Here is a 21,914-nt window from a genome sequence, read left to right on the forward strand (position 1 = left end):
TTCATCCAGTAAAGAGCGCTTTGAAAGAAGAGTCTGAGAAGGATATCCCACGAACAGCAACTATCCTGCGTTAACCTGATCCATTGACTTCCGTACAGACTCCACAGGCTTCCATCTCAGAGTATCTAGGTATCATATCTGTAGGCTTGTCGCAGAATAAAGGGTATGTCAATTGTGAGATATAGTTCTAAAACCGCGCGGCAAATATGCACAAATTGAACCAATCCACCTATTCATTGGAATCATAGAATATGGGCTTCAGCTTATGCGTCACTTCGACAACGTGTTCGTAGATCTTGTAGTCTGTACAGTCATTTTCATTAGTCACTCGCTCGCTTTGCTTCCCAACGCCTCGAAGTCGGCGAGGTGTGCAAGGCACTCACCGCAATCCGAAGGGTTACCCCAGTCCGTCGTGGCCAGGACACGGATCCCGAGACCCTGTTACGCATCATTAGCTCCTGCTGTCCGGTTTCTCTTGGTCTCAAAGGCACGTACCTGCCCACCCTCTAATTCCGTGACTTTCCCTACCACCTCGACTAACTTTCCCATCTGGAGATGCGAGTCTGACTTCAGAATGAGAGTGACATCGCCGTTATTCCCGCATGTTATTGTTGCGGTGTCACCGTGGAGGGCTGTTACCGTTCCGAGGATGCGGACGGTGTGTGTTGAGGAGCCGCTGGAGGGGTGGAAGGCGTGGAGGTGGGCGGGGAGGACGCGGGGGGTTTGGAGGGACATTTCGTCTTTTCTTCTTTTGGATCGAACACTTTAGACCTTGGTGGAGTTTATCTCTGGGTCCTGCAGTGGTTGTTTTGCTGGGTTTGGTAGGCAGCGTTGTAGATGTAGATGTAGATGTAGATATCTTTCTACGGAGAATGGTTAAGCTCGTCGCGGGGCGCGCAACGCGTGTTCACGTGATATCATTATACCCTCGACCGCCCGCTGGGCTGGGCTCTGTACGTCAATCGGCAGATATTTGATCGGAGATATCGACTTTTTCCTCCGCGGTATAGCCATTCCCACCGTCTGCGGACGATATACGATCTCCACGCTACGTAATACGACAGATGAGCTGATAAAGTCACCGACACGTTGTTATATTGATACCATTCTCGAGCGGTCGCCGCCATGCCTCCTCCGCTTCCATCCCAACATCGCGGTATGACCGCCAACCCACTCAAGCCAGTGAAGCGTTACCGGCCGGGAAAACCGATCGCCGAGGAACCTTCGTCGTCTGAAGAAGATGAGGATGCCGAGGAAGAGGTACAGGAGCAGGAGCGGCGCAGACAGGAACAACAGCGGCAGAGGCAACAGGCTCCAAAGGCGACTTCGTTCCCTGCTGGCGCTGCTGCTGCTGGGAGGATCACGAGAGGCGTGCAAGATGTAAAAATTGAAGAGGACGAGGATGAAGAAGGGTTTGTGACGGAGGAGGAGGAAGAGGCACCGCTGAAGGTAACTGCTCGTGTTGCTGGCGACCGAGCGGAGACTTTGACGGCGCAAGCAGGCGGAGACGAAGAGGAGGAAGAAGAGGAAGAGGAGGAGGAGGAGGAGGAGGAAAGTGAGGAAGAAGAGAGCAGTTCAGAAGAGGAGGCGCCCCGAAGGGTTCTGTTACGGCCAACGTTCATCAAGAAAGACAAACGCAACAATGCACCGAATCAAGCACAAATCGCCGCTAATGTCGCCGATTCGGCGGCGGAGGCGGAGGCCCGCAAGGCGCAGCGACAGGAGAAAGCGGACATGCTGGTCCGAGAGCAGTTGGAGAAAGAAGCCATTGCGCGAACGACAGCAAACAGAGCGTGGGACGACGACGAAGTGGTTGAAGCCGGCGAAGAGGGTGCCATCGATGATCGGGATGGCGTGGATCCAGAAGCAGAATATGCCGCTTGGAAGCTACGAGAACTGAAGCGAATCAAGAGAGAGCGCGAAGCCATCGAGGCAGCGGAGAAGGAGCGCGAAGAGATCGAGCGTCGTCGGAATCTTACTGCAGAAGAACGCGAACGCGAAGACCGCGAGTTTATTGAGAAGCAGAAACAAGAGAAAGAAGCCAGTCGTGGCCAGACTGGGTTTATGCAGCGCTATTTCCACAAGGGCGCCTTCTTCCGTGACGATCTGGAACGCGAAGGACTCGACAAGAGAAATGTCATGGGACAGAGGTTCGCCGACGATGTCGCTCGTGAGACCTTGCCTGAATATATGCAAATTCGTGATATGACCAAGCTGGGAAAGAAGGGAAGGACACGGTACAAGGACTTGAGGACGGAGGATACGGGACGCTTTGGAGAGGGCTTCAACAATCGTTCCCGCCGTGGGGAGGCTGCGCCTCTCGGTATCCGTGACGAGCGATTCCTACCTGACCGTCCGGAGGATCGCCCCAAGGGTCCCACGGGAGCCAACGCCAGTACCGTACGCGAGAGACGAAGGTCGCGGTCGAGATCGTATTCACCAAGGCGAGACCGTCACCGCGACCGCAGGGACGACAGACATGATAGCCGGCGAGACAGTTATGGGGGCGATGACCGCTATGGTGACCGTGACCGCCGTGACCGTAGTCGTGACCGAGATCGATCAAGAGACCGATACAGGCCGGAAACCAGCAGTCGCAGGAAACGGAGTCCTTCGCCATACGACGACCGCGACAAGCGACGGCGTACAGACCATGCTACATAGACGGGCCTATGAGAAGAAATCATTATGTTCTTGGAGTTCCTGGTATCATGAAAACTGCGGATGGGAATCGTCATTAAGTTGCATTGCAGTTGCGACGGGTCTTCGCCTTTGTTATTCTTATCTAATATTCTCTCTCGCGGGGTTTGGATATATACCCTGTATCTGGGCTGGTGAACGGAGTGTGTAAGATAAAACAGACATCATGCTTCAGATACAAACACAGCGTCCAACAAGCTCTCGCTCGCTTGTAACTCATATCCTTCCCTTTCCCATTGAAACAATATATGCGCCTTAGCCGTGATGTGACGAATTCTTCTGAAGTAGTCCTTTCCCTAATATGCAATACGATAACTCCCAGAGTCGTCGCAAGGCTCGTGCATTCCCGTTGTGGTCACCCCATCAGACAACGGCTCAGCGGTCAGAGAACCACTTATTTCACCCCTGCCCTTTCCAACACCTTCTCTCTCTCCATGACACTCTCGCCGAACCGTAACAGGAAGATCGTTCGCCCGGGCCACATCTCCGTAGGCTGATTATGCGCCGTGACCTTGGCCTCAAAGCCACACCCATCACAAACCCCCTCTATAATCCCCGCCACAAAGGCAGCGCAATTGAGCATGCTCATCTCCTTCGGAACACTAATGTACGTGTTTACCAGCGGGTCATTGTCCGTAATCATGTACTCGTTGGGTGTTTCGGGGGACACAGAATGCTCGAGGGCGTCTGCGGGGCGTTGGAAGAGCAGGCGCCAAAGCGGCCCATGGATGAGATGGAGCAGGGGAAGAATGCGGAGAGGTCGATTAGGAGGGGAAGCAGAGGTCGAGGAGCTCGATAGCGCGGACGATGTGGAGGAGGACATGGAGCGGTAGAAGAGGAGATCGAGGAGACGGAGGCCGAGGGGGTAGCCCTGTTCGTTTAATCTGGCGAGTTGTCAGAATGGAGCGACGAATCTATCAAAGAAAGCCGCATTGCACTCACCTGCGCTCTAGATCCTGTATCCCTGTTACTCTTCGCTGAGCGTATGTAACCATCTCCGCGAACAGAAAGGCGAAGCTTGCCCGACTGAGCTCCGCATTCCGACTGCGGTTCAGGTGTCTGTCGTAGATCGTCTTGCGGTTGGACGGGATTCGCAGGCCGGGGCTTTGTTTCGCGACTGTCATCACTTGCTTTGGGGGCGGCTGTCGGTCAGCGGTGCCAGCTATGTTTGTTCCGCTGGTGCTGGCAGACAGCATCGACGAATGTCTGGCGGGGTGTGATTGTGACATGGCGGTTGTGGTCGGTTGTTGTTACACCGGGGATGGGAGATTTGCGGGATGAAGTAGAGAGAGATAGTAATTCAATTGATCATTGCATCATCCTGTGTTGATAGAAAGATTAATGCGCGAGGGAGCTTGACTGGGGTTCGTTGGTTTTCGAGCTGCGGTGTTGGGTGTTGGGTGTTGATAAGGCGAGTTGACGATGGAGGTTGAAATGTCCATCATCTCCGTCCGGCGCTTGAAGGCCATACGGACACTGCACATCGCACGCACTTTATCAGACTACGAGCAACTGGTGAGCCTGCTTCCCATAGACGTTTACAGACATTATCCAGTTCTATGATTTTCTCTTCTCGGATTTGGTACGAGACTTTCGACAGCTACAAGCGCTGCTTTAAATGCTTACGGAGTAGTGAGGGGAGTAGAAACAATAGTAAACACAGGGAAACTGAGGTGTCTGGAAGCAACTTCTTCATTATATCTAACTCCAATGAAATCTAGTTTTGACTGTGTCATTTTGAAGCTATCGAATATCCAGTCGATCAAGGCCAGACCAACGAGACCAACTTCGCACAATCAGTCCCGTCAACGCCACGACAAATCTCGAGGATCTCAATCAACCTATACTGAAAGCCATTATTAGCACCTATTTATTGACCTTGACAAAAGTCATGCTCAAATCCATGCCAAATGACCAACAAGAATCAGACATCCAAGGAAGATAATGCGCACAGAGCACGTCTATGATGGGTTCATGGCGACGGCTAGCGTGGAAACTGCGAATGTAGGAAAAAATTTTCATCATAAGAAAGCCAGAGGGCTCTGTTGGTCGATTTGAGGATCGAGGCAGGACGGGAAAAAATAGTAAGACTTACCCAAAGTTAGTGAGTCGCGAGATGTTGCGCTGTGAATGAACAAAAGTAATATTATTGTCACATATTTAAAAACTCGATCAACTGCGTGAGTCTGCATATAACTCCAGTGCCAATTGAGCAGGCTATGCTGCTGTGCAAAAGTCAAGTTGGTGTCGGCTGTGGAAGAACAGAAGGAAGATTTTTTGCGGCGGCGGAGGGCTTTTTATAGTCGGCCTGAGGCTGCCCGGGAAACCCACCGACCCATACGAAGCTTCTAGAGCGAAGAGCAGAAGAAAATCTCCAAAACAAACGACGCAAAATCGAACATTCGATGGAACTGACAGAATTTCTATTACTCAAGATAATTAATTATCTTCAGCTATGCGATGCTATGCGATATCCAACAATGGCATGCCCTTGAGGGCCACCAAATAGATGATTCCAAGATTATGCACTTTGTATGAAATTGAACAAGAGCAGACGAGAAGCGAATGAGTATGAGATCATCGTCAGGTGCATGCCTTTCCCCCAATAATACCCATATGCAAATAAGTTAAGATTGCTCCTCTATATACAAGTCATTATCTCGTACCAGCAAATCCAGGTTGGCGCTGCATTGGCAGCAGAATGCGCTATTTGAAGCTCTTCTGCTTTTGCCTCGAGTTCCAATTCAAAGTCTTGGAGATGCTCTGCACCCAATCCTCGCCACGTCGGTTGTGGGGTAGCACGTTTGCAAACGGATACCGGGATGCGGATACAGTCACATAATCGCCCGGCTGCAATTCGATTCTACCACGGCTGTCAGCGACTGTCGGTGTAGCTTCCATGTCGCAGAACTCACCTCTCTCGACCATCGAAGCTTGCCCATGAGCTTGTCCGGGCATCGTAAGGTACTCCCATACGTAGAACAATGGTATCTGGCAATATAATCGGTCGGAAAGACAGGGTGTGGGCGCAGATTGCGGTGACAAGAATGACGGGGTTCTCTGGATGACACAGTGAACCTCCCGCTGCGAGATTGTATGCTGTCGAGCCGGTAGGCGTCGCTATACAGACGCCGTCCGCTAGTAACGTCGTGAAATGCTCATTGTCACCGAACAGCTCAATTTGAGACATCGCTGATAGGGTCAGTCAGGAACCCATTTCCAGGCAAGGCCGGGTGCATTCAGGGAGGCTCTTACTGGGGTTCGGTCCTCTGTCAAGCACGACATCGTTCAGGATCTGGAAAACCTTGTCCGGTCGATGGGTCAATGTTCCTTCCATCTCCTCTCCTATCAGTTCTTCGACGAGGTCCCGCTTCGTTATGTTCGTTGCGTCGTCCTCCGGCCGCCGATTGCTCCTCATGATTGTGCACTCGAACCTTAGTCTGAGGCTTACCACGACGCCGTCCTTGAACGCCGTCTCTAGTGTGCTCTGATACTGGTTAAAATCGAATCTAGTCAGGAATCCCAGAGACCCCAGGGAAAACGAGAGTACGGGTGGTACGACATGCTGGAACAGCCAGCTTGTGTAGAGAACCGTTCCATCCCCTCCTAGTGTAACGACAAAGTCGAATAAATGTGCTTCCTCTGATGCCATATCTGAATCCCAGTACTTGAGCCGGCCTTCGGCTGTAGGTTCTTCTTGAAGGAGCTGAATCGCTCCAAAATCCGGGTGCGTCTCCAGCCGCTTCTCCACGTAGACGAAATATTTTGTCGAGCGATCGTTGGAGAGCAGCCACTGGGTAACCTTCCGTGTAAGTACGACAAGAGATTCGTCGCGTACCTTTGTCACCAACAGTACGCTCTTCACCGTAAGCTTGAGCTTGATGCTCCCTAGTTTCTTTGACAGCTTGCGCACATTCCATGCCATATCCGACAGCTGCTTTTTGGTCAGGTGCCGTGATTGTACCACTGTAGGGAGTGTCCTGAGTGCCTTTCGGTCCTTCGCCTCGGACGGTTTAATCGCGTCGTCGTCGACGACGCTCGTTTGTGGGGTTGTTTCGTGCGCTTTGCTCGGCTTCACGTCTGGTCGGATGTCTTTGGATGGCGGTGTTATCCATTCACCCATGATCAATGAGTGCACAAAACATGCCGTCCTCTCGTCCGTATTGTCAAGGTGTGGTCTTGATCTTGAGTCATCTACTGAAACCAAGGATGACTTGCGGCGGTGAGTGCAATCGGGGTAAAGCACGACCTATCAGGCAGGGAGTATCCGCAGTTAGCAGAGGGTTCAGATATCGAACCTGGTGGGTTTGTGTGTTTGTTGTACCTCCAGCTGGTTATGCGTTTCTGTATCGCTGATTGCCCCTCCATGATCCTTCCGTCAGGTCAGCTCTGGCGTTCCTCTGTTGAGGATTTAGCGACTTACAAAGTCGTCCTGCGACAGCCCCTTCTCCATTGTACCACAGCTCTGTTCTCGGGATTAATTGATTCGGGTAACTTTCTGATGACTTCTGCCGCTATTGTCCCATGATGTAGTTCGAGAAGCTGACTTGTTGCGTTCAATGAGTTGTTACGGTTCCGGTCAAAGTGGGTATGACGTCGTTACACGGGCTCAAACAGTCATCATGCCTGATCCTGCTAAACTGCATATCAAGATGGATACTTGCCAACGCTCATTTTCGCGCTAATTTGGTGTTTATTGTGATCATGGTTTCTGGTGTGTCTTTCCAGCATATCCAATTGTATGATATCGCTAGAATGGTCCGTCTACTTGGTTTGGTGGGGAGGTACGCAAATCCCTCCATGTCGGGGAATATATATCTCCATGATATGTCAATCCAACAACTTTGATAGGGATTACACAAAATATACACAGCGTGTACTGATGCACTAGCTGATAGATATAATGAAAGCAAGGCCATATCAAGGATGTATTCATTCTCACACCAACTACATAACGGAAGGCATCATATACATGCGCACAAGGCAATACAGTATATCTGCAGAGAGATGTACAGATGAGCCGTCCAGGAAAACAAAGGTGTAATATATTGACCCGTCGATTTCACCATTGCAAGGACGAATATAATGTCATGGGCAAACAATGAGGTCTCCTGGCGGTCTATGCTGATCTCCTTCCCATCATTCACCACCCAACAAACATAGCAGCAAAGCTATCTTTTATTATTGGTGTAGGTTCAGTATTCGCATTCTACTCTCCTAGGCTTAATTGACCTGGGTATCAATCTTTCATTTTCGGCGTTCTTCAACAAGTGGTCTCCGTGGCCCAGCTGGTTAAGGCGTCCGACTGTTAAGCTAGCTGCTCCTAGCAATCGGGAGATCGGCAGTTCGATCCTGCCCGGGGACGATTTTTTGTTCTTTTTTTCCATTGCCAGGTCGTACGTAGTTCACCACATTCTATTGAACCAACACTGTTGTCTTAAAACCCATTACCTTGCACTCCTAACTGTTTTATTTGGGAATATCAGTAGTAATAGATTCTTCTTGCAAGGCTGCAACCACTCGGCGGGCTAGACCGACAAGACATCCTCTCTATCAACGGCCCATGTGAGGCCTGGTGGTCATATAGTATGTTCAGGCTCATGTATCCAAAATTCCCGGTAGTTCTTCAACAATTGGTCTCCATGGCCCAGCTGGTTAAGGCGTCCGACTGTTAAGCAATTGCTTGTGCAATCGGGAGATCGGCAGTTCGAGCCTGCCTGGGGACGAATTCTTTTTTGTATCTCTTTTTCCATTTGCATCCCCTACTCCCAGTCACTTCCTTCAAGAAAGTCTGCCATTAAGATTTGCACTATTAGCGCCCGCTAATTTGTTTCACGCACTATTGACCAGTGGCAAACAATTCGTCCTGAGTTGCTGCGGTGGCCAACAGCGGGACAGGCAGCAGTCAAGTTTGAGGCTGTGTATCGTAATCTAAGTTGATATGAGATTCTATGGTACTCGACATTATTACCGGCCACGCCAGAAAGTTCTAGCCTTTTGACCATCCTTAAGTTGGTACTATTTTTCGTCTCCCTCATTGGAGATGCTCATCAGATGAATAGTCAAGGCATCCAGATTCTTGGTCAGGTTCTGATCCCTTCGTTCCCATCCGACTCCCAGCCTGGTCGTATTTCCAATGCCACGTACGGCTAATGGGCTGATACGACCGCAGCTGAGAAGCCACCTTCAATGTCTAACTCGACCACATCCTCCGACTCGATGGTCCTCCGCGCCTTGAGACACGCACTGCATCGACCTAACCAATCAGATGTCTCCATGGCCCAGCTGGTTAAGGCGTCCGACTGTTATCGCTGTCCGTTTGGACTCGGCAATCGGGAGATCGGCAGTTCGAGCCTGCCTGGGGACGTTTTTTGTACTCGTAAGCGTAAAGGTACATTGGCTTTCTGGTGCATAGAACTGTCTTTCTTCCTCCTCATAGTATTTTTGCCCCTGAAGGGCTGTATGTCCTCCCCGAAAGGGAAGTTCGGTGACTTCCCGAAAGGATATCTGGTTGATCTCTCAAAAGAGGGAGATGCGCATATGACCATGTTCTGGTTCTGAACAGTTCTGTACAGGTCTTAAAGTTCCGAGAACTATGTATCTGTCCTTACAATCTTCCTTAGCTCATGGTGGTAGTGACTTTTTGAAACTCGGACAATTTAGCATTTTTTATTCTTGAGTAGTGTTCGCCCACCCAAGGTTCCCCTATTCCACGTTCTGAACATACTTTGCTTTTCGCAGCAGAAGGTGGCCTGCTGGACCGGGCCTATGACGGCTGATCCAGTAGGAACAAAAAAAACGCCAGCAAAAATAAGTGTCGAAATTGAAGACACAAAAATTCGTCCCCAGGCAGGCTCGAACTGCCGATCTCCCGATTGCACAAGCTATTGCTTAACAGTCGGACGCCTTAACCAGCTGGGCCATGGAGACTTGTTATTGTTTCTGCCGGCAGCATTCAAAGCTCTATAAACCAAGACAAAGCATTGTTGTAGATCGAATCAATAGGATCTCGAAATCCATGGAAGCGCCCCAGAATCAGCGCGAGTGAGGGCGTCATTCACTCCATTGCCGTGGTTTGTTGCCCGTGTGAATCCGATCTGGATCATCTACGCTGACTGACGCATAACGGACATTGCTCCCCGAATGGTAGGTAGGTAGAGGGGTGTAAAGTACAAGGGAAGATCCTTTGATGATCCGTCGGAATTGCTTTGTGATACCTCACCCCAGCATGGACCATGACTGTACAACAAAATGCAGGATTCCTGGATGCTAGGATGTGGTCGGTGCATATCACATATGCAAATGACGTGCTGTCGTTGCTTGAGGCTCGGCTCCGTTTGTCTACAGGATTATGCAGCGCGTCAGCGTCATCGTCTCTACACTGTCCTTGCTGATATCAACGATCTAGATATGGATGTAAGGTAAGGTAGTTTCGAGGGGCTGCCTGGTGCCATGAGTCATGATTGGTTGGGCACCCAAACGTACTGCCTTACGTACTTGGTGTGCTCCGTACGAAGTAGTATTTACATGCAGGTGTGATATGCATGTACGCATTTGACTCATGGCTACCTGCAGCTGTCCCCCCAAATCCTTCTGGTGAAGGGGACAGAACATGAGCCTGACGCTGTTCTCCTTTCTTTGAGGGTGGTTGAACGCAGACTGCAGACGCACCCTGTCGTCGGATCCTTCTCCCAACATCTCAAAGTCAAACTCATGATCAGGCCAATCTTCTACTAGATGTGTCTATGGTGCTGATTTTCGGCCGTAGATCCAGCCTGTATTGCCTTTGATTCCGCCACCAAGTGTAATGAACGCGCAGTGTGCCAACTCGCCATGTTCGAGTCACTAGCCTGGAACTCTGGACGCATGCCAGTCACACGATGCCCGGTTTCCTTCTTTCTCAAAACAGGCTTCATAAGAACCATCCACTTAAGTCGGCTTACTCCCGTAACAATAAAGCCTACCAGGCGGCAGCCACCAGGTTCTGAATTTCCTATTTAGGTTTAGGTTCAGTTCAACAAAGGGTGAGCTCAGACGTTGTGGCGCTCGGACGTAGCACGCGGCGCGCAGCGGCAGAGAGGATTGAAAATTTGGTTTCGCAGAAATAAACCTAATCCTACAAATGGGTACGATGCATCCCGCCAAGCATGCTAGCAGGGGCCTGTCACTGCAGACTGGGATGCAGCTGCATCTCGGGGCATCTGAGGCACACCCTGTGTCATCTCATTGCTGCGGTTGATATGTCTCATACTAATAGCTTGGGATGGGCGGCGTGGTTGCAGCAATCGCTGGGGGAAACAGCATATCTTAAACGGTGAGTGGCTGTGGTAGACGGAGTACACGGCCGAACATGGTAATTGAAGGACCACGAATCCTTCGAGGATGAGGTTAGTGGTTACTCAGCTAGAGCGCGGGCTGCGCGGCCGAGGCGAGATGACAAAGACCATTTGGAAAATTTAAATTAAAAATGCTGAAATGGCGCCTAAGCCCACAGTGAACGCATCTTTTGACCAATGATAATGCAATCGGCTACAGTTATTTCCCAAAGTATCACAGAATCTGGCCCCGATGACATGGAACTAAGGCAAGTCAAATCAATTAGCGGATGTTCCTAAGCCTGAGCTTTGCGCTCTTGAGACTCTGAGTGGCTGACATCTGGCACTGGATTGAGTGCTCTTGCAAAATCAGGATTGAATCATATTCAGTGAACCTTGATGGAAGTAGACAAGTGAATGTCTTCTGATCTGACATCCCTTGTCTCTGTGTGATGCTTCCTGCCTGTGCCTCGTTATGTGGACCACGTCCGAGAAAGTAACTATTTGAAGCGATCGCTACATGGCTGTGGAATTTAACTAAGGTAGTGTCGTCGATTATTGCCCAGTTCCGGGCTTCTCCTGTCTTGGACGGTCGGGTTGTGACCGCCATTTCGGGGTTGCTGGATTGAGCCTGGTACAGCAGCGAGGCGCTAATTAGGCGGAGACAGCCAAGTCGACCCCGTTTGGAGTCTTGGAGACTTGATTACTCCTTACACCCCTAAGGATAGTGTGCGATTGACGATCAATTCAGTCGTCATGATTCCTCCTTTGATTTTTCTTGTCGTGTTTATTCTTAACAATGAGAGGTAGTTGTCCCTAATCCTGTGAGGCTGTGCAGATGCCGACCGTGTCCCACAGTCAAGACAGAGGGGATGGACTGTAGAGGGGCTAGACTAGTTCGAGGCCAGCTGATACTGTAGCATCAATGTGGCCTGTGGGTGTTTGATAAGATCATCTCTTGTGATGGATTTTCTCCCCGAGGCCCCAGTTCGTATGCAAGCGGGCTGTTATTGTTGAGCGATCGGCGAATGGAATGGGATGGAATTAATTTTGGACTGCTATTTGAGACAACTGTCTGACTAACTCCAGGTCCAAGCCCAGGGCAAATCAGGAGGGAGCAAAGTATGCGCCGGCCTTCCCTTTTACCTGGTAGGATCCCTGCACAACGCCATTCACAGTGGAGACAAGCGATCAAATGGATAGATCACCAGCACGCTAAGCAGTTGCCAGTAAGACTAAGCACAATACTCCGTACAGGAGACAGACCCACTTGCATTGCCCGTCAAGCGTCTCAGCGCCCACAGAGGAGCAGGATTCAAGAAATTCGTAAGAATTGTTACCTAGTTACGTACTGACCCCTGACTCAGGCTCCCGTTTGTTCTATTAATTTTCTAGCCCCCTGCGGTACCCGTGGGTCCGCACATGCGTTCCAACTTCTCGGCGGTTTCTTCCTGGAATCCGCGGCCTTTGATTCGCACAGCGATCAAACGATGATCTCAACAGTCCGATCAACTAGTACCTTCTAGGTAGTGTTCCTTAACGATGTCGATGTCGATGTCGATACTCGATAGTATGTCGGATACACGCAGAGTACGGAGTCTACGGAGGTCAGACCACGGACTCGGCCTATCTCGTGTACATGACCGTTATGCTGAGATTCGATGACAATCGCCTGGGGCCATCACAGGCGATCATGGTAACCGCCCTTGGAAGCAGGGATTGGGGTGAGCACGACAGGGGGTAGGAACATGAGAATCCGCCTTGTCCGATGGCTTGATGGCTGATGCTCGGTTCCATGCTCCATGAAGCATACTAAACCGCTAGAAGTGAGCAGGAGGTCCGAGATATATGCTGTAACCTTGAGCTTTATGTCGTGAGCCTTGAGCCTTGATTGAGCCTTGATGTCTTTGTGACGTCGGTCGATCTTTCAGAATTGTCCAAGCTTATTAATCATGTGCCCCTTTAAGAAACTCGTCAACTTCTTTGAGGCTGCGTTGGCCGTCGCCTCGTCACTACGGAGCCACTATGGAGTTGAAAGACACGATAGTAATTGATACTCAATCCTGAGACGCGACTCAACTCCTAGCCGAAGTGTCAGTTGATAAATGAATAGTACCCCACTTTAAATTGTCGAGCATATTTCGTCCTTGGCTTTTCGTCAAACCTAGAAACAAAATAGTGGACTCGTACATGATACATCGATACCCTGCAGTATTCTGTTTTCTCTAACAGGTAATATTGGATATTTGCTGGTGGTGGGAGTGCATTAGATGATATTATTGATGCTGAAAGTCGTATGCTAATGCTGATCACAACCAGTGTCACATAAATAATCAATGTTTGTTTCCCTGTTTTTTTTTTTTCTTGTCAATAATAATACTAAATGTCTTACACCCTTGTCCTAGGCTAGCAAGCCACATAGAATAGTAGCAAGGGCGTGACAAGGATAAAGATAAAATCTCACCATCCACATGACTCTCTGATCTTACCTTAGTCTCTCCGAAATCCTGCGCCTAATCGGACGGCCGAAGGCTTGGTATAGAGTGCTTGGCGTCCCCCCGATTACGAGATTACGAAGTTACGAAGTCTAGCCGTTCATGATTAATCTATGAGTCCAAGTGTCCAACCTTATCCACCGCAGCACTAGAAACGTAAACTCAAGCCTATGACGATAGTGGATGAACTCTCCCCAAGCGGTTGGTTTCAAAACGAGATAGCGGATCACAACTTCAGAGAGTTCCCCGGTGAGGCCGAAGAATGCCTTATTTATAGTGATACAAGGGTGTAGCACAGGCAACACGGCAATGGGCAACACTGGATATCATAGACCACATATAAATATGCCTTGCAGAGTGACCTCGTTAGCTTGGAGCGACGATGCAATTGTAACCCTTGCGTAAGAGGTATTGAGCATAGCAAGATGTGACGCATTTTGAAGGAATGAACTTGCGGGGAGGCACTTGAGAGGTACCTTACGGAGTATGTGCACCCTGATACATAATACGGACTTTACGGAGTAATAACGATGAAGGACAGAGGTTAGGGCCAGACTCAGCAAAGGAAGAAACATTATTTTAGTATGTGGACCAGCCTCCAAGTCCAAGAGATATTGAATGCCGAACGCCGTAACCGCACAGCAGCGGGCGCCAGCGATGATAGGTCGAGATTTGCTAGTGTGGCTTCAAACACTGAGAGACAACATTCCAGAAAAAGAGGGACCCTTTAAGTCGAACTTGCTAAACTAAACCGGGCGTGTCTCTCTCCGCAGCATCGCAGCCACTTATTAATAGGCCCAATTTTCGGGCGAAAAGAAAAGTAAAAAAGAAAAGAAAAGAAAAAGAAAAAGAAAAATAAAATACGGAAATCCACTAATTCAGATGTCGCTGCCAAACATCTTAGTTATGATCCCTTCGAATAGTTACATAACTCCATCCCTAAAACGTATGTACGGATACAGTTCATAATGAATGTTGGCTTGTTGATCATATCAGCAGTGTTCCGTAGGCCCGTAAGTAGTCACTACTGATGATGATAATACAGAGCATGAGCCCTAGCTTCATGTATAGCCGCATCTATATTGAGATTTGGGCAACGATCTCCATGTCCATCATTGATACCTACTTTTATATCCTATTCAAATAATAAAGGCTGACTTGATGCATGTGTAACGTAACCATCGATCCGATCACAAAGGAGGTAGCTTTTCTGGGTTATCTAGCCGCTTATCCGTACATAGCAGTCACTTAGTCACACACGGGCCTTGAACTGAGTTGTTCTACGAAGTACTACGGAGTACAGTGGACTACTAACCTGGTTTCAGTGTGTCCAGACACTCTGTCTTCCTGGTTTCTTCGCTGTCTAAGCGTAAGGTTCCATTTTATTTTCTCCTTGAAATCCCGTCCAATGAAAACCCAACTCCTTGTAAACCTTTTCATGGGTCTGATCATCCCCGCCAGTGGTAAGGTATTGAGCATTTCCGTCCCCACCAACATGGCGGCACCATGGTTACCACCACTACCTTGGCCGGTCCATGGGTCCAACCGTCCAGCACATCCTGAGGGTCTAGAAATCAAGCCGGCCCTTCTGAAAAGGGCGGTGGAGGCTAGAGAAGAGAAAAATAAGAATTCTACACGAGTAGTAGAGGTAGAGAACGAATGCATACTTACTATGGACATGGACCATGGAAAGGCAGTGGAGCCGCTGAGCTGAGGCACGGCCTGAATCATCACATCCTTCCAGTTCCATCCCTACCAGACCAGCCTGCCTCCTCCGTTCCTTAGCCGACTTGCTTGTTCCATTATTCCCCCCTGTGAGACGCGGACCAAGTCACCTATTTTGTTAGTGTCAACGTTGTGTCATCTCACTATTGAACATGTGTCCGCCAATAGATTGTCAGCTATGGAGTCCCAACCTTTGGATCGTGGAGCTGGGGCGGACGGTAGATCGGACATGTAAGTTAATGCCACGAGTAACAAGTGACCCCATATTCATCACATAAAATAAAAAAGAATTTATTATTTTTCTATTTATTTCATATTAATAAATAATTATTTTTCTAAGAAGGGAAAGTAATTTGATGCTATGGAGACAATGAAGATCTTTGGACTACTTTAACTACTTTACTACTACCTCCTTCTGCATGACTACTCGCTTGGTACCTTGCCATGAGCGCCCTGTGACCCCTTGTGTCATCTTTATATGATGAGTCTCGATCTCTGACCTTATTATTGTGCATCTTGCTGCAGTCATCCATGGATTTCAATCCACCTCCATCTGTCATATAACCTACGCTCTCCATACCTTGTTCCTCTTTCGCCATTATCACCGACACCTCTATCCTCTTTCCAGCCAACAACTATCACAACCACTCCTGGTCTGATTGATACTCACAACATCTCTACCAATGGCCGACTGCTGGCAACCACAAGCCTCTGTAGCAGGCCCCTACTGGATTTACCCAGAAAACCAGCCATGTTTCCGTACATCGACGTTTCGCGACTTGATGTACGCTTTCCCCAGACCAAAGCACACTAGTCGGGTGATGAAACCCCGGAGTGCTGGAAACAGTCCTTCCTCTGCTGCCAAGCGAAGGGCCACCACGTCGCACACTTCGCCAATGTACCGGCAACTGCCGCAGCAGTCTTATCAGGCTCAGATCCAAGCTGCTCTCGCCGCTTCCGCCATGCGCAGAACACGCCAACCGCGACCAATGAGTTGGCACCCGGCATCTCTGCGATCAACAGGATACTCCACCTCTCAGTACTTACCGGCCACAACTATGTCTGGAAACCTTGCTGGCACAGGCTTATGCGCTTCGTCATCCAACACGCTTCCTGTTACCTACGCGGGCGAGGACATTCTACCTGTCTATCCCGCCTCAGATGCTGCGATGTTTTCCTCTTTGTCCGGCATGGAAGATCCGACAATCATGCAGCAACAGTACCTCCTGCAAATGAACGGCTCGCAGGCCGAGCCAGTCACTTGGGACGCCAGTGCGTCTAGCTTATCCGCGATGGCTCCGCCCATGTCTGAAGGCTGGTCCTTCGATATGATGTCCATGAACAGCAGTATTCCTGGGGCGGATGTTGCGGGGTCGAATTACGAGAGCGCGCCGTCTTCTGGACCTCCAACTCCATTTCTCCCTATTCAGCAGTTTGATAAGCCGGAGGCGGTTGAGGAGAAGCCGGAGGACGAGCTTGTCGGGATGGGTCTGTACAGTCGTCCTGACGCGTCGTTGAATGCGTCGTTGACCGGATTAAGTGGCAAGGGCTTGAAGCTGGAGGAGACTTTTACGCCATCACCGGACGACGAGACAGAAAATCAGGACGCTGACGGAGAGGATGATGATTCGCAAGAGACCGCAGAGAAGCAAGGCAGCAACAGTGCCGATCTTTGTCAACCGCAACTGGGGCCTCAGACACATGCGCAACCTGTGAAATCAGCACAGAGTATGCTTAACAAGTCATTCTTTTTCGAGGACGATGGCAGACTAGACCAAGTTGGCGGGGTAGTCACTCAGCAATTCGGTCTGGAAAATCAGCCATGCATGAACTATGCATATGGGTGGATATGAAATTTAGAATCTGTTTGTTTGCTTTTTTCCCTCGACAAATACTGTCTCTCCTTTGTCTTTTTCATACATAGCGTGGAGTTTTGGTTTTTATGAGAGGCACGAACCGTGACGAGGATACCCAACGGAAGGTACAATGATACGAATAGCTACATGCATTAGATAGACAATCACCCAATAGATGAGCAACTTGCTAAGACTAAGATTTGTTTGAGCTGTGTAGTGATCTGATTTGTGACCTGTAGCTTGATTTGATCCCTCATATCTTCCTTATGCCTCATGTTGTTCTATCAGGGCTTGAGACGAGAGCAGTCGACTCTCTTGATCAGTTGAGTGCTCCCTCATTCCTGGACAATAGAGGCATCAATGATCTGCATGCCTTTAACCTGATATCTTGTTTGAACGTGATGACTCCATGCTCTGGTTGAACGGATGCTCAGGCCAGTCTCGTGACTACGGCTTCCTGCCTTCTCCCCAGCTACTCTGGGGTTGTTGTCTTCTTTCTATCCTTTCCACATCTGATTTCGCTTTCCTGGCCGCTGGATACTGGTGAATGGGGATTCTGTGTGACAGTCCACGCCATGTCTCTGAGAAATGCTTCAGTGGGGCAAATCTCCACATTCCAAGTCTCGTTGCTCTGCCCCTCCTTTCCCTGTCTGTCTGGAACTCTGCATTGTGGTGGTTCCCTTATCCCTTGCGGCAGAATACCTCTGAGCAAGAGTGTAACGCTCTTTGACAGGCGAGTCGCAGGTGGACAGTACAATCCACCGCTTGAAGAGCATCTTATGCGTCACCTTAAGAGGAGGATGGATACTTATAATGGCGTGCATGTATCTCGTCTGATAAACCTCATCCTAGACTCGTATTTGGCCTATTTTGACTTCCACATACAGGCTCTAGACAGCCAGAATGACAGTGTCGTCGACCGCCGTTGAGGCCTCTGCGCCCTGTGCTGAAATGGGACATGACATCCCATATCGCACACTGAGCAGGTCAATGATATTCGCCAATCTGGATCAGTATCAATACTGGCATCAAATTGGCCCGGTGCTTGGCAAGATGCTGGTGGATGGGGAATACAGCATCCACCGCCAATACGAGTACCTGTCGCTCTTTGCTCACTTGATCATCCCCAAGCTGGGGCCCTTCCCCAGCCCCGGGAGAGACATCTACAGGTGTCTCCTCGGCAACATTGGTGGTCCCTTCGAGCTCAGTCAGAACTTCCAGAGACTCGGCTCAACGGCTCGGCTCGCCTTCGAGCCCACGAGTTATCTCGCCAGCACGAGTGCCGACCCATTCAACCGCCACGCCGTCCACGCCACCCTGGCCGAACTGCGAATGACCGGCTCGGCCACCGTCGACCTGGAGCTGCATCACGCGCTCGCCGCCGACCTGACGCTGACGGACCGAAATGAGCAGCTCCTGACCGCGGAGCTTGCCAAGACGAACTGGAAGAGCCAAATTCTGCTTGCCCTGGACCTGAACAAGACGGGCATCACGGTGAAGGAGTACTTCTATCCGGCACTCAAAGCCGCGGCGACGGGCCACTCCGTCGCGGAGCTGTGCTTTTCTGCTATCCGCAAGGTGGACGTGCAGGGCCGACTCGCGGCGCCATGTAAAGCGATCGAAGCCCACATGCAGCGGCAGACCCAGACAGACATCCACTTCCTGTCTGTAGACCTGGTCGAGCCCGGCACGACGCGCTTCAAACTGTACCTGATGGAATTGGAGGTGACGCTCGCCAAGCTCGAGGAGCACTGGACGCTCGGAGGAACGCTCACCGACAAGGAGACGATGCGTGGTCTGCAGATGATCCGCGAGCTATGGGTCGACCTTGAAATCGTCGACGGCAAGCGGGCTGAACCCCAGCGGCCATCGCTCCCCGGTGACCCTCTGAGCATTGTGCCGTTCTTTATGAACTACGAGATAACCCCGGGGCAGCCTCTGCCCAAGCCTAAATTCTACTTCCCCCTCATCGGCATCCCCGAGCTCAAGATCGCGAATGTGCTGGCAGCCTTCTTCGAGCGTCATGGCATGCATGACCTGGCTAGGGTCTACCCGGAGAATCTGCAATCATATTAGTGAGGCCCCCTAATCTCTTTTCCTTTGCAATCTTCTCTAACTCTGGAATAGCCCTGGCGAGGACTTGGCTATTGCCACAGACCGCCAGGCATGGTTGTCTATCTCGTACACCGAGGAGAAAGGGCCGTACCTGACCATGTACTACCACTAGTAGATGCACTGGACTGAATGACGCGTTCCTGTCCTGGCATATCGTTATTTATTGCTTATTAGTGCCTTCCTGTTTCTCGGCTGCTGGACCCCTACCACCCCTAGAAGCGATGCAAATGATGGGGCCTGCGATCTTCATCATATTCAAAGTACTCGTAAACTATCCCATAACCCCTGCAACCTGCCTCCTGGAAGTTCAGAATACATCTACACTCATCACCCAGCTTGGCCGAATAGTTGCTTAATAATAGTTGGTTTTGCTGTGCTGAATAATCAACGCAGAATTCTCTCTTTGAGTTTAGCCTCTATGCGTCTTCCTTCAGGCCTCTAATATATGCCACCTTTCTGAGGCTTTCAGCCACAATGTACACACGTCCTAAGCCACCGCCTTTAGCAGCATCTGCTGTTTCCCTCACCTATTACCCCGTATATATTTCTATCTTGAGCAGTAGATGTAAATATCACACCTTGATCGTCTAAGACAGAAGACAGTGAGCGAAGCGAGAGCTAGCCAGCTTGATGTGTATGGCTGGAGGATTCGAAGAACGGCTACATATTCATAGTGCTATTGTATCTCAGATAACATCAATATGCATTCCCGTCGTTTCGTCATAAATGATTGAATAGCGCTAAGCTGTCCGAAAAATAGAAGCAATCACAGCGGCTCAAGAAGAATCTGCTGCTCTGCAACCTTGAACCAGGCGTCTCCTCGCTTTCGTTCCTCAGACTCCCCCCCCGTAGGTTTCTCAGGCACCTTCACCTGGTAATTCTCCACCATATACGCCACCAACACCTTGAGAACGGTATCCGCCAACGCCTGCGCAATACACTGACGAGGCCCAAACCCGAATCGCCACAGCCGATACCGAAACTCCCCGCGCGGCTTCTCGAGGAATCGCCGGGGCCGGAACTCTCCTCTGTCAGACCCCCAGCCCGGATCCCGGAGATTCAGCGCGTTGGTGTCAACCACCACATATGTCCCCACGGGGATCAGGTACCCGCCTACCTCGCGGCCCGTGGGGAGGGACTGCGCGTACGTGTAGTTGGTCACGGGCTTCAGGCGCGCGGATTCGTTGATGCAGCTGGCGAGGAGGGTGGTGTTGCTGGCGAGGTACTTGACCCAGGCGTCCTGGGTTGGCGTTGCTGTTGCTTGGGAACGGGCCTGCTTGATCTCGTCCCGGAGCTCGCGCTGTACGTCTGCGTGCGCGGCGAGGAACGGTGGGATCCAGGAGAAGCTGCCGATGGTGACGTCGATGTTGGCGAAGAGGGCCTCGTCCAGCGTGTGCAGCAGTTCGGTGCGGGAGATCCGGCCCTCTTCTACGGCTGTGGATAGCGGGACGATGGCGCAGGCAGCGGCTGCGTCGCTGGCTTTCGCGCGGTGGTACGCTTGGCGGTTGAACTCGGCCCAGCGGGTATGGAAGAAGTGCAGCTTGTTTCGGAGCGCTGGTGAGAACCACCTGCTGATTGAAAAGAGTGATAACCCTCCTTTGAAGGCATACTGGAAGACGTCGGTGCGCAACTCGGTGATGCGCAACAGCTCCTCCACCATCGGCTGCGGAAGCTCCCCGTATAGGAGATCACTGATGACCCAGAAGGGCAGCAGCTTCAGATCTTCAGCTGGCCTGAGTCTCATGGTCCTTCTGTCCTGGCTGTGTCTCTGGCTCAGCTCCGCAAAATGACGGTCTATCCGTGACTGGACCAGCGGGACGTATGTGATGGGCCGCTGCGCAAACGGAGGCGAAACCACCGCGTGAACGCGTTTCCAGTCCGCTTGACTGATTAGACCGACTCCATCACCGACTAACTCTCCCATGACCCACCCGCCGTTGAGATTAGGAGCTTTGCGATGGTTCCCGGAGTCTTTGAACGCGGTCTTGATATCTTCTGGGCGAGTCACGATACTGCCGTTCGTTAACCCAGTAATATAATCCTTGGAGAGCTCGCTAGGGTCTTACATCTCCGGTGTCAGACCGACCCATATCCGATAAATGGGGCCGTATTGCTTGGCCCACTTGCGAGAGATGGTTTCGCCCTCGAGAAATTTGATTTTCCCTCCACCATCAGGGAATCGGTATGGACAGGTTGGAATAGACGATCTGCCATCGATGGAGTAGATAGGATACCACCAAAGCAAGATTTTCTATATGTGAATATTGTCAGTATTACTAGTCTCCTTCCTCTTAGCAATCCTTCTGCATCACTCACATTAATCACATAAGACACCACCCGATTTGACCACGAATTTGGCCGAAAAGCGTACCCGACGAAGGCTACAATCGACAGAACTGCCAACTGCAATAGAAGAGGCATCCCGCCCGGCATGTACTTGATCATGACTTGGGAAGGTGCAATAGGTGATATGATCCGGCACTCAAAAGGCTTCCCTTTCCTGACCCCCTGGGATGCCCCGGCGGACTGGTTTGGGGTTTCATGAGCTGACCGATACTCCTGCTCGGTTTCGTCTCTCAGTCCAATTCTGTCCACACATTCCTTTGATCCTTGATGTCAGACGCCCCGCGATTGACCTGCAAGGGATGCTCAAGGGCATACGTGCGACTACATATTACGCATGACCTGTTCAGAACACAAGGTGCTTG

General features: G+C 50.5%; 7 protein-coding genes and 4 non-coding genes across 11 annotated transcripts, besides 5 other annotated features; 6 read left to right on the forward strand and 5 right to left on the reverse strand.

Moving 5' to 3' along the window:
* Window positions 1–229: 229 nt before the first annotated feature.
* Window positions 230–735, reverse strand: NFIA_074190 (putative ssDNA binding protein Ssb3; the record flags this gene model as incomplete). The annotated part of the gene is made up of 3 exons (XM_001259399.1): window positions 230–303; window positions 384–438; window positions 496–735. The coding sequence occupies 3 exons, from the start codon at window positions 733–735 to the stop codon at window positions 230–232; spliced, it is 369 nt and encodes a 122-aa protein (XP_001259400.1).
* A 97-nt stretch (window positions 736–832) lies between these two features.
* Window positions 833–856: a microsatellite.
* Window positions 857–1,125: 269 nt separating this feature from the next.
* NFIA_074200 (microfibrillar-associated 1 family protein) lies at window positions 1,126–2,664 on the forward strand (the record flags this gene model as incomplete). The annotated part of the gene is made up of 1 exon (XM_001259400.1): window positions 1,126–2,664. The coding sequence occupies one exon, from the start codon at window positions 1,126–1,128 to the stop codon at window positions 2,662–2,664; it is 1,539 nt and encodes a 512-aa protein (XP_001259401.1).
* Window positions 1,510–1,552: a microsatellite.
* Window positions 1,513–1,552: a microsatellite.
* Window positions 2,665–3,094: 430 nt separating the features above from the next.
* On the reverse strand, window positions 3,095–3,929 carry NFIA_074210 (trafficking protein particle complex subunit 5; the record flags this gene model as incomplete). Its single annotated transcript, XM_001259401.1, has 2 exons — window positions 3,095–3,584; window positions 3,643–3,929. 2 exons carry the CDS (start codon window positions 3,927–3,929, stop codon window positions 3,095–3,097), a joined length of 777 nt encoding a protein of 258 aa, XP_001259402.1.
* Window positions 3,930–5,406: 1,477 nt separating this feature from the next.
* Window positions 5,407–6,823, reverse strand: NFIA_074220 (putative NAD+ kinase; the record flags this gene model as incomplete). Its single annotated transcript, XM_001259402.1, has 3 exons — window positions 5,407–5,563; window positions 5,616–5,892; window positions 5,956–6,823. 3 exons carry the CDS (start codon window positions 6,821–6,823, stop codon window positions 5,407–5,409), a joined length of 1,302 nt encoding a protein of 433 aa, XP_001259403.1.
* A 1,150-nt stretch (window positions 6,824–7,973) lies between these two features.
* NFIA_074230 lies at window positions 7,974–8,065 on the forward strand. The gene has a single exon. It is a non-coding gene; the product is annotated as a tRNA-Asn (tRNA).
* Window positions 8,066–8,336: 271 nt separating this feature from the next.
* NFIA_074240 lies at window positions 8,337–8,426 on the forward strand. The gene has a single exon. It is a non-coding gene; the product is annotated as a tRNA-Asn (tRNA).
* A 544-nt stretch (window positions 8,427–8,970) lies between these two features.
* NFIA_074250 lies at window positions 8,971–9,067 on the forward strand. Its single transcript has one exon. It is a non-coding gene; the product is annotated as a tRNA-Asn (tRNA).
* A 473-nt stretch (window positions 9,068–9,540) lies between these two features.
* On the reverse strand, window positions 9,541–9,630 carry NFIA_074260. Its single transcript has one exon. It is a non-coding gene; the product is annotated as a tRNA-Asn (tRNA).
* Window positions 9,631–14,320: 4,690 nt separating this feature from the next.
* Window positions 14,321–14,365: a microsatellite.
* Window positions 14,334–14,370: a microsatellite.
* Window positions 14,371–15,918: 1,548 nt separating this feature from the next.
* NFIA_074270 (uncharacterized protein) lies at window positions 15,919–17,088 on the forward strand (the record flags this gene model as incomplete). Its single annotated transcript, XM_001259403.1, has 1 exon — window positions 15,919–17,088. The coding sequence occupies one exon, from the start codon at window positions 15,919–15,921 to the stop codon at window positions 17,086–17,088; it is 1,170 nt and encodes a 389-aa protein (XP_001259404.1).
* Window positions 17,089–17,994: 906 nt separating this feature from the next.
* NFIA_074280 (putative dimethylallyl tryptophan synthase) lies at window positions 17,995–19,318 on the forward strand (the record flags this gene model as incomplete). The annotated part of the gene is made up of 2 exons (XM_001259404.1): window positions 17,995–19,166; window positions 19,219–19,318. 2 exons carry the CDS (start codon window positions 17,995–17,997, stop codon window positions 19,316–19,318), a joined length of 1,272 nt encoding a protein of 423 aa, XP_001259405.1.
* Window positions 19,319–19,972: 654 nt separating this feature from the next.
* Window positions 19,973–21,651, reverse strand: NFIA_074290 (cytochrome P450; the record flags this gene model as incomplete). Its single annotated transcript, XM_001259405.1, has 3 exons — window positions 19,973–21,218; window positions 21,273–21,457; window positions 21,523–21,651. 3 exons carry the CDS (start codon window positions 21,649–21,651, stop codon window positions 19,973–19,975), a joined length of 1,560 nt encoding a protein of 519 aa, XP_001259406.1.
* Window positions 21,652–21,914: the final 263 nt, after the last annotated feature.

The sequence above is a fragment of the Aspergillus fischeri genome, genomic scaffold (genome assembly GCF_000149645.3).
Source record: "Aspergillus fischeri NRRL 181 1099437636264 genomic scaffold, whole genome shotgun sequence".
NCBI classification, from domain to species: Eukaryota; Fungi; Ascomycota; class Eurotiomycetes; order Eurotiales; family Aspergillaceae; genus Aspergillus; species Aspergillus fischeri.